At 37.4% G+C, this 12085-nt stretch overlaps 1 protein-coding gene across 2 annotated transcripts; it reads left to right on the plus strand.

Annotated features, from left to right (window-relative positions):
• The first annotated feature begins 2316 nt into the window (after positions 1–2316).
• On the plus strand, positions 2317–11144 carry LOC140057185 (actin-binding LIM protein 1-like). Of its 2 annotated transcripts, none has more exons than XM_072102741.1 (5): positions 2317–2501; positions 5184–5328; positions 5482–5620; positions 9791–9876; positions 10597–11144. In XM_072102741.1, exons 1-5 carry the CDS (start codon positions 2472–2474, stop codon positions 10647–10649), a joined length of 453 nt encoding a protein of 150 aa, XP_071958842.1. In that variant the 5' UTR covers positions 2317–2471; the 3' UTR covers positions 10650–11144. The 2 variants fall into 2 exon arrangements, with proteins under 2 accessions (XP_071958842.1, XP_071958843.1); XM_072102742.1 differs by having other exon boundaries at positions 2343–2444.
• Positions 11145–12085: the final 941 nt, after the last annotated feature.

Genomic DNA, 12085 nt, shown 5'->3' on the forward strand with positions numbered 1-12085 from the left:
TGTGCTATAGTTACCAGTTTTATCAAAAAATAAAAAGGTCGAAAATTGGTAATTTTTAAAAAAAATCCCTGTACTATAGTACAGGGAAATTTTCGAAAATGGTCGATTTTTTACCCTTTTATTTTCTGACATAAATGGTTACTATAGCATAATTAACATGCGCAGAGTCGATTAATGGGTTCTGCGCATGTCAATTTTGCTACAGTAACCACTTTTGACATAAATGGTTACTATAGCATAATAAACATGCGCAGAGTCGAATAATGGGTTCTGCGCATGTGAATTGTGCTATAGTTACCAGTTTTATCGAAAAATAAAAAGGTCGAAAATTGGCAATTTTTTTAAAAAATCCCTGTACTATAGTACAGGGAAATTTTCGAAAAATGGTCGATTTTTTACCCTTTTATTTTCTGACATAAATGGTTACTATAGCATAATAAACATGCGCAGAGCCGAATAATGGGTTCTGCGCATGTCAATTGTGCTATAGTAACCACTTTTGACATAAATTGTTACTATAGCATAATAAACATGCGCAGAGTCGAATAATGGGTTCTGCGCATGTCAATTGTGCTATAGTTACCAGTTTTATCGAAAAATAAAAAGGTCGAAAATTGGTAATTTTTTTAAAAAATCTTTGTACTATAGTACAGGGAAATTTTCGAAAAATGGTCGATTTTTTACCCATTTATTTTCTGACATAAATGGTTACTATAGCATAATTAACATGCTCAGAGTCGAATAATGGGTTTTGCGCATGCCAATTTTGCTATAGTAACCACTTTTGACATAAATATTTACTATAGCATAATAAACATGCGCAGAGTCGAATAATGGGTTCTGCGCATGTGAATTGTGCTATAGTTACCAGTTTTATCGAAAAATAAAAAGGTCGAAAATTGGCAATTTCTTTGAAATTTTCCTGTACTATAGTACAGGGAAATTTTCGAAAAATGGTCGATTTTTTACCCTTTTATTTTCTGACATAATTGGTTACTATAGCATAATATACATGCGCAGAGTCGAATAATGGGTTCTGAGCATGTCAATTGTGCTATAGTAAACACTTTTGACATAAATGGTTACTATAGCATAATAAACATGCGCAGAGTCGATTAATCGGTTCTGCGCATGTCAATTGTGCTATAGTAACCAGTTTTATCGAAAAATAAAAAGGTCGAAAAGTGGTAATTTTTTGAAAAAATCCCTGGAAAATTTTCGAAAAATGACCGATTTTTTACCCTTTTATTTTCTGACATAAATGGTTACTATAGCATAATATTCATGCACAGAGTCGAATAATGGGTTCTGCGGATGCCAATTTTGCTATAGTAACCACTTTTGACATGAAAATCAAGCAGCAGTTATAGTACTACACTTTGACATTTTTGTTAAAATGGAAACTCGACTATAATTTATAGGTACCAACTGTATTTCTGGTATTTATGAGTCCCATGACAATACTGTATTTTGCTGTCAGATAATCATTGAATTATTATCAAAACAATCCAGGAAAGTTTTTGTTTGTAATATGATACTTGAAGTGACCTCCAGACTTGACCTTAGCAATAAAATAAACTAAATTGAGTCTGTTTCATATCATATTCACTTCTGTAACAAAATTCACATTATAAAAAGAGAAAAGAAACGTTTAATTATAACTCAAACACCATTTGTCTGACAGACAATTGAAGTATTTTTTGCTTTTAATTACATTTTTTCAGGTAAAATAACTATTATGTGACAATAAAATGACAAATTCAAAAACAAATTTGAAATAAAAAATATTTTTCAGAGGGACAATATATCTTTAAATCTGTTACGTCAATAAGCGAGCAGCGTTTTTTGTAAGAAATATTTCTTGTTTACTTAACTAGTTACTATGACTCTATGACAAAAGGGCAGTCTTCAAACGGGTCAAACGCCTTCAGATCATGAATATTCATAAGGACATAATAGGTAAGTATTAAACAGTAGGTGTACGTACCTTCAAATAGGTTTCCTTAATAAAGATGTCCCCTGAATTGGGTTGGTTGCATATTAAATATACCCAGCTGATATTTAAAGGGCTGATTCTACTCTTATTATTTATAGGCCTACTGTACAGTGGGATACAGACTTTGAAAGAGGTTCGTACGTAAAAAAGAATAGGTAAATACATTTGTAATGAAAAATTAAAAATACATTATAAAATTACAGTATAAATGTTTAGTAGATTTACTATTCTCTGATATAAATAATGAAGACGAATGAACTTTGACATTGATAAATGAAATAGACGCGTACTATCCGATTATTTTATGTAGTGTGACACCCGGATGCTTGTCAACTCGCAACGCGAGTGTCCTATGACAGATTTCTTATTTTTGTTTTAGGCCTACAAACCGGTTTATTGCGACAAACAGCTTTATTGCAGTAAACAAGATTAACAAGAGCTTGAGGAGGTGAGTGAGGCTAAACTTGGATACAAAATGTCTCAATACCAAGCCGGTGTTTACGATGTAAGTACAACACTTAAAAGTTATGTTAATTTTCGTCACCAATCTCCATCTACACATATTTTTCTTTCAAAGAAAGATCATGAAAAGTTAGCCCATTGTAACCAATAATATAGTTTACCCTACAGAGCCAATCGGTTTTCTATGGCATGATACTTTTTTAAAGAAAAATGGCACAACAATTATTATTATTATCGCATAATTGAATTAAAAAAATTAAAGAAAATGCCATATTTTCCAATTGTTCACCCTAATAGATATAGCATTTTTAAACTGATTTACTACAGTAGTCCTATGACTTTCATGTAAGATGATGATAACGCAATAATTCTTGTCATATAATAGGTCATACCAATATTTCCCCCCTAGTACTTGAACTTGAAGTTTATTATTTTGTGTTTCTCGAAAAAAAACCCATTTTGACTCATTTATTTTTTGACATAACTGGTTAGTATATCATAATTGACATGCGCAGAATCATGTAACGTGTTCTGCGCATGCAAATTATAACATAGAAACCAGTTATTTCGAAAAATAGAAAGGTCAAAATTAGCCAAATTTCGACCTTGTATATATTGTATTATCATGATATATATTAATATTATAAAGCCATAGTAATTATATACTATACTAAAATAAAAGTAAAGGGAAATTTTCGAAAAACTTCGACCCTTTTATTTCTTGACAAAACTGGTTAGTACTGTATGTCATAATTGCACAATCCCTGTAGTATGGCGCGCCATACTGTAGCCTGTATTTTTTGCGGATGTGTTAGCTTTCCATAGCTATGTGCGTATCTGGTGGTTAATTGCTATGTAGATCGTGTTTATGCAAGGTTTATCCCCTGGCCGTGCGCAGCAGGCAGGGATCAGCTGTTTATTTTGATTTAGTAGGCCAACTCATAAATTGAGAATGTATCTTGGTACTTAAGGAATGCTCTCACATCGGGGTATCTACTCTTATTAATTTTTGAACGCACAAGGTGAACGGATGACATTCATTGATACTTCAGTATGAGAGTATCCGATAGACTATTGATTTTCGTCGTTTTTTTGCAATATAAAATCAACCAACAAACGAATGCGAACATGCCCAAACTTGGGTGACTTGCCACAAACGAATGCAGGCATGCACAAACTTGGGTGACTTGCCCCAAACGAATGCAGGCATGCACAAACTTGGGTGACTTGCCCCAAACGAATGCGGGCATGCACAAACTTTGGTGACTTGCCCCAAACGAATGCAGGCATGCACAAACTTGGGTGACTTGCCCCAAACGAATGCAGGCACGCACAAACTTGGGTGACTTGCCCCAAACGAATGCGGGCATGCACAAACTTTGGTGACTTGCCCCAAACGAATGCAGGCATGCACAAACTTGGGTGACTTGCCCCAAACGAATGCGGGCATGCACAAACTTGGGTGACTTGCCCCAAACGAATGCGGGCATGCACAAACTTGGGTGACTTGCCCCAAACAAATGCGGGCATGCACAAACTTGGGTGACTTGCCCCAAACGAATGCAGGCATGCACAAACTTGGGTGACTTGCCCCAAACGAATGCGGGCATGCACAAACTTGGGTGACTTGCCCCAAACGAATGCGGGCATGCAAAAACTTGGGTGACTTGCCCCAAACGAATGCGGGCATGCACAAACTTGGGTGACTTTCCCCAAACGAATGCGGGCATGCACAAACTTGGGTGACTTGCCCCAAACGAATGCGGGCATGCACAAACTTGGGTGACTTTCCCCAAACGAATGCAGGCATGCACAAACTTGGGTGACTTGCCCCAAACGAATGCGGGCATGCACAAACTTGGGTGACTTGCCCCAAACGAATGCGGGCATGCACAAACTTGGGTGACTTTCCCCAAACGAATGCGGGCATGCACAAACTTGGGTGACTTTCCCCAAACGAATGCGGGCATGCACAAACTTGGGTGACTTTCCCCAAACGAATGCGGGCATGCACAAACTTGGGTGACTTGCCCCAAACGAATGCGGGCATGCACAAACTTGGGTGACTTTCCCCAAACGAATGCGGGCATGCACAAAATGGGTAACTTGCTCCAAGTATGTAGTTATTGTATTTTCTATGCTAGGTCTCCAGTCGTATGAAACGCCACATGTGCAAAAATATTTATCTTTTTACTAATATAATAAGTCACAACTCCGTTTGGAAACCCAGACTAGCAAAAACTTTACACGGCAAATGAAAATTCGAACGATTTTTTCGATTCAATATTTAGTGTCTCCAATTTTCCAATCTACTAATTATTAATCAAGTTACAACCCACCTAGGTACGTCAGAAGTAAGGATCCAAGCGATCGGAAACAAATCTAATTATTCAAATGCTATTATTCATTCATGTAGCGTTGCTATTCAAAGCTCTATTAAAGGGACACGGACGCACTCGCGGTTTACTAGAGAGTGTCCCCATAATAATATGTATGTAGGCCCTACATATAATATTTTTCCCCTTAATATATCAAATAGGAGTTGGCCGAAGTGAAATATTGCCCGCTGCCTCGCTTGGTTTTCTAGCTAGGTCTCCTAAGTAGGGCCGGGGTGTCCAAAACTAAAATACAGGGATCGTCTTGTCTACATGTTTATGTAGTAAGTCTAATAAGTCGTTTCATATTTCTAATAAATTAAAATTATGTATTTCATTACATATATTAGGAAGTGGATCAAGAAAATGCACAAAAGATGCCACGACCACAAATATCATCAAAAGACATTGTAGAAACAGCGTCGGATTTGGGTTCAAACCCATTCACGGTCTCTAAATCGTTTAAAATGTTGGACGAGCCTGCTGCTGGCGGCGGTAAGTATAAAAAAAAAAAAGATTTCTTTTAATAGAAATGTTGGACGAGCCTGCTGCTGGCGGCGGTAAGTATAAAAAAAAAAGATTTCTTTTAATAGAAATTTTAAACTCGGGGTTACCCTTTAAGATAATAGATTTGTTTTTCTTTTTAAGCGCCTGCACCGTCCATTTTTAGTGGTGACGCCACTGGCAGAGAGACGGCGTTCAAACGGGTCAAAGATTCTGTAGGAGGATGCCGTGAACCGCCAAAACCGGGCATGAAAATATGCATAATATGTGGAGAAAAAATGGTGTAAGTTTTTGTATACAATAACGAGTAGGAATGTGTTATGATATAACCTCTCCTTAAAAGGACATTTCCCATGAAATGATGATTATATGGGATGAATGAGGTGGATGTCACGCCCCTCTCACTTTGTTGATTGCCTTGGTCGGTCGGAGAGCCACTTTCTTGCTAAGCCCGGTTTCAACTAGACGCAATGGTGACGTAGGTGAACGCAAGTGACCAATCGCAAGCGACAGTTCGGATGAGTATCGCGTCGTTCATTGCTGCTCAACTTTACATGTGGTTCCCGTCTAAGTGTCAACCGCGCTTAAGCGACGTGCGGCCCCATGAAATGCGGGTTTATTGCGTCGTTTTAATAGGCCAACATTTGATACAGTTGGACATATTGACTGATGTACCACCTGTAGAATTGATTTTGTAAACACTAAAAATAAATATTACAATCCATTACAGATGGAAACATCTGGTTTTCTCAACGTGCTAACATTTCAAAAAGAGGCTTTAGGAAAATCATGGAAAATAAATTAATGTTGGTCCCTTGAATCGAGCACTTTGATTAGTGTTTGTACAGTATTTTATCTGAGTGAAATAGACTCAATTTAATTGGAACCAGAACAGGACGACGACTGTAGGCTATAATACGGAGCTTTCGTTTTGCGACGACATAAACCTACGCGTCGTTGTTGTCAAATTCACCAAAAACCGTACTGTGTCTGTCCTCCAGGAACGGAGTGCGACGCTTGCGCACAACGGCGGTCCTCCTAGAGAAAATACGTCATCTTGGCTTTAGCGTTATCACAACTCTCTAACGATTATTACCACCTAGCGATAGAGGTAATTTCACTAATGTGTTACCCCTTCTCCCCTCGGCTAATTAACGCGTTTACAGCCAATAACACGATGCATCTGTGACGCTTGTCAAAGAAATCACCGCCTACAGTTTCGTTCCTCCTACATCAAGTTATTATTAATCTAAGTAATCAACAATTTGTTTACGATTTCTTTGTCGTCGAAAATCCACTTACTGATGGTTTTGTCATGGTTCGGTGATTTCACAAATGTAATTATGGGCGCTGTTCATGTTGTTACCATTGTTTTTGTCAAATATATTTTTTTGTTGAAGTATTTAAAAAAAGTCCGTAACATAAATATATTTACCTACTGTCGCGTTTAATCAGTGGCGTAACGGCTATGAGCTTCACCGGCTAAACCCAGGGGCTCCGGTGCTTTCTTGGGGCCCTCAGCAGTCTCTAGAGGAAAAACAGGCATTGAAATATGTCGGAAAAGGCTAAAGCGCCAGCGTTGGGGGCCACTTAGGTTCCAAAATAAGGGGACTCATGTCTCTACGTTACACCACTGCTTTTAATATCATCACCGATGAAAATCTCTACTTTTCGACGATTCATTGCGATGATCGAAATATCATAGATTTCTTATTTAGGAAGAACTTGATTGGGCGCGCCGAAGTAACCTTCAAAATCGGACGTCCATTCTATTCACGTATTTCTGCAATATCAAACGGAAACCTATTAGGCTTAAATGTACTTAGCCGATAAGCCTATGTAACCGTACATTTATATAAATGTCGTGGTTGTTAAATGTGTAAACTTTCCGAATGACGTATAGCGCGTTCCACCGCATATTCATCGCGTCGTCTGCATTCTTTCAATTCCCACGTTTATCCATCACGAAGCTAGCAAAGAGAATTACTTAAATCTTGGATCTTAAAAGTAATCTCGGGTTAAGATGGTCTTAATTTTGTTTACACATTTGACGGCGGTTGGAGTAGATTTTCGATTTTTTTTTCAAACTATTGCAAGAAAAATAAATCGATCTAAACGGGATAAGATTAGAACACACCTGCCGTCGGAAATGACTTGATATCGATTCGAAAATTTAAAGTAGGGCCTAAAAAAGAAAAATGTAAACAAGAGAATAATACACAATGAAAGAGCGAGGCATAGGAAATTATAAAAGTAAACTACCGTACGTTTTATGAAAAAAACTCCTTAAGTGCGGAAAAACTAGTTAGCCTAAATCAACACTAATTGTATATACGTATGAAGTTGCTCCAGATAGAACCATTCATAAAGCAGTAATATTACAAATTCACAATGTTAACGTGCGGATTGAAACAAGTCATTTTGTTAATCTACCGCGACAACACGACGAAAATACGAACATTTTCCGTGACTGAAAATTCCCCTTTAAAATCCAATTTCACAGAAAGTAACGGTGACGGTAAAGCGTGGTTCCCACTAGCGACGCAACGCAAGGACGTAACGCAACGCAAGTGAATTGACCAATCACAAGCGATGGCTTATTCGCTTGTGATTGCTAACTGTCTATAACTTCACTTGTCATTGGTTAAAATGCTTGCGTTGCGTTTACGTCCTTGCGTTACGTTCTAGTGGGAATCAAGCTTAAGCGGAAAACGTTGTCGTCCCACGTTGAATGTGTATCTATCCTCACAACCATCCGTCCGCTCCGCGCGTTTGTGTAAATTGGCATTTACAACGCTATCCCAGGATGCCGAGCGGGAGGCGATTTTTTTTTTCGTACATAAGTTGGGGACCCCATCATGAAACGTCACAAAATAAACATGAATAATTCATCAGTTAAATTTTCTTGTTCCGTGTGCACCCAAAGCGTATAGCAACAAGAAGTGATTACACAAGTGCGGTACGATTCTAGGCCTATCTCCGCTGTGGTTGCATGCCGCGTGCGATTTCATAATAGAATAGCGGAGTTTTGTGTGGATTGTCGAAATAATCAGCCTTTAGTTTATGGTGTTTTTAATATAGTTTATTACTAAAGAATTACGTGTTAAAATTATAGGTTTTATTGATACTATTAGGCCTAATTACTAGTCTCTAAACCCCTGTATATATTCTAGTAGTAGCTGTGTGGGTACGGTGTGTGTGACTTGTGTCTTTGGGCTATGTACGTCCAATTACTACTTAGTTTAATGTTTTGCCTAGCTGTCGATTAGCCTCGACACATTTTGCATAGTGGACGTGTGTGTGAAGAAGAGTGCGCGAAGGCAATCACGTGAATTGACCTAGAATCCTAGGCCTATTATTGTAGAAAGAATCGTATCGCAGTTGTTGTTCTGTGTGCACACCCAAGCGTTCTTGGACATAGCCCAAAGAAAGCTTAGACCCACAAGAATAAAGAATGTGTATAATTTGTGTACTGTATTTGTTTAATTCTGCTATCAATTATCAAACAATATGCAATGTACTCAAAGGAACTTTAAAAATGCGCGTATATGAACACATGAGATGGGAAGATTTGACCCACGAGAATAAAAAATGTATTTTTGTGTAATGTTTATTGTTTAATTTTGCTGACTTATTACTCGGATTGTGTCATACCAAAGATAGTGTAACTATTACACCAAAGATAGTGTAATCTTTGGTCATACCTAACACACACACACGTCACACACATCCACACAGCTACTACTAGAATAGACATGGGTTTAGAGACTAATAATTAGGCCTAATAGTATTAATAGAAACTATAATTTTAACACGTAATTCTTTAGTAATAAATTATATTAAAAACACCATAAACTAAAGGCCGATTATTTCGACAATCCACACAAAACGCCGCTATTCTTCAACAGCGGAGATAGGCCTAGAATCGTACCGCACTTGTGTATATCACTTCTTGTTGCTATACGCTTGGGTGCACACGGAACAAGAAAATTTAACTGATGAATTATTCATGTTTATTTTGTGACGTTTCATGAGGGGGTCCCCAACTTATGTACGAAAAAAAAAATCGCGAGCGGGAGCGGGACGAACGTTAAAGCTTAGTTCCCACTAGTGACGCAACGTAAGCAAATGCCCTTCCAATAATTGTGTTTGCCCCCAACCTGCGATGTTTGCGTTGTCGTGATACGCAATACTTTGCGTCAATACGTCGCTGCGTTGCGTTCTAGTGGGAACCACGCTTAAGTTAACCATAGGCAATAGATTGACTATAGGCTAATGTACTTTTATGCATGAGCGTCGATTTATCTTTTACGTTACCGCCCGAAAACTAGCTAGTAACGCATCTGAACTCCATCAATTTGATTTCCATGCGTGCCGTCATCTACTTCACTCATTGTGTCTCGCCGCCGCCCGTATTTGCTAGGCCAATTCATCCCTTTGTTTTTATTTGCAGGGGAAAGTTTGTGAAACTTCGTGAAAAGGGTTTACACAATGAATGCTTCAACTGTAGTGTATGCGGGGTAAATTTAAAAGGGAAAGGTGAGTTGCAAGCTAATCAATCAATTTAAATAATCGATATATTATCTATGTGTTTATTGATTATTAGTAATCATGATCATGATGGTGGTGAGGGGTTGATGACAATTTTAAAACATGTGACAATAAATAAGTGTTACAATGTTTGACCAGAATGTGTAACAATAATTTGTGACAATATGTGAAATAATGTGTGCGACAATAATATGTGACAATATAAATGTGTGTGACAATATGTTTGACAATGTGTGACAATAAATACATGTGTGACAATGTGTGACAATACATACATGTGTGACAATGTGCGACAATAATATGTGACAATATAAATGTGTGTGACAATTTAATAAATGTGCGACAATGTGATACTAATACATGTGTGACAATAATACATGTGTGATAATAAATACATGTGATAATGTGCGACAATAAGTTTGACAATATGTGACAATATAAATGTGTTTGACAATATGTGACAATGTGTGTGACTCGACAATATATGTGACGTGTGACAATAATTATGTGACGTGTTCCAATAATATGTGACAATATGTTTGACAATGTGACAATATGTGACGTGTGACAATAATATGTGACAATATGTTTGACAATGTGACAATAATATGTGACGTATGACAATAATATGTAACGTGTGACAATATGTGACAAAGTGACAATAATATGTGACGTGTGACAATTTTGTATATTATTGATTTCTCGTAGGTTACCATGAAAAAGACGGCGCCTACTATTGTCGAAAAGACCGCCCTTTGTGAATATCAAAATTACTTTGAATCAGCTGTCAATACCAATAGTCTTCCATTTTGTATAGATCACGTTCTTTTGAAGTTTTCTACTCCAGAAGAGCGAGGCACTGACCGCAGTCAGCTGCAGTGATTTGGTTTTCCTCTATAACATCATGGAGTTATACCTCCATGATAAAATTACTTTCTGGCTAATTGATCAATTTTATCTAGTGGCGTCGTCGTCATAAACACGTCGCATGCACTCTCGTCGTGCAGGCATTGATTCGGTCTCCATTTATCAATTAATTAAATTGATGACGATAATGAATACTTCAAAGGACACGGTAATTTGGTTATCAACCGCAATATACGACGACTATCATTTTAATCAAATTTTTAATCATGACTATCTAAAATGGATTTAATTGTAATAAGAAGCTTTGCACCGACAGATTAAACATCTTTTGTAAAAATGTGAATTTAAATTATTTTTGTTTGTTCATTAAAAGATTGTTTTGCAACTTGTATACAGTAACGTTGTGTTTTTATTTGCCTACGTGATCTTCGATCATGACATGTGTGCTAATTTACTCTATATTATTATTAACTTGAATACAGTTAATGGTATTGGTTGTTGTTTTCCTCGAGCAAGTTAGAAAAAGACAGTGTGCTTAAACTAATCTGCTCCACATACATACAGTAGAACTACGCAATAATGGGACACTCGTATTTAGGGGGACACTCGTATTTAGGGGGACACTCGTATTTAGAGGGACACTCGTATTTAGAGGGACACTCGTATTTAGGGGACACTCGTATTAGAGGGATACTCGTATTTAGAGGGACACTCGTATTTAGGGGGACACTCGCATTTAGACACTCGTAACTAGGGATACTCGTATTTTAGGGGAACTCATATGTAGAGGGACACTCGTATTTTAGGGGGCACTCGTAAGGGTGACACTCGTATTTAGGGGGACACTCATACTTAGAGAGGGACAATCGTATTTAGAGGGACACTCGTATTTAGGGGGACACTCGTATCTAGCTTTTGGAGGTGTGTTTTTATGGCTATGCCTTTTGTTTGTTGTTGCCTTTTGCATGTCTTTTGTTTGTTGACATCTTTGATTGGCTGATGTTTTTTATTATGTAATTTTGTATATGTGATATATATGTTATTCTCTTCACCTGTATGATGGACTATGCCCGAAACATCGTCGTGTTAATACATTTATATTGAGGCAGTTTTAACTTGTTTGTTTTTACACTATGGTTTACTCCTATTAAAGGGACACACTTTATTGGGTTCTGAAAATGATCATAGAGGTTCGAGACAAACATAGCATTAAGTTCACTGGTCCTAAACTCTGGGATAACGTACCAGTTAATATAAAAAGTGCTTTGTCTAAGAAGAGTTTTTCTTTTAAATTGAAACAGCACCTCGTATCTAGTTATGTTTAATTATC

Source organism: Antedon mediterranea, chromosome 8 (genome assembly GCF_964355755.1).
Source record: "Antedon mediterranea chromosome 8, ecAntMedi1.1, whole genome shotgun sequence".
Taxonomy (NCBI): Eukaryota; Metazoa; Echinodermata; class Crinoidea; order Comatulida; family Antedonidae; genus Antedon; species Antedon mediterranea.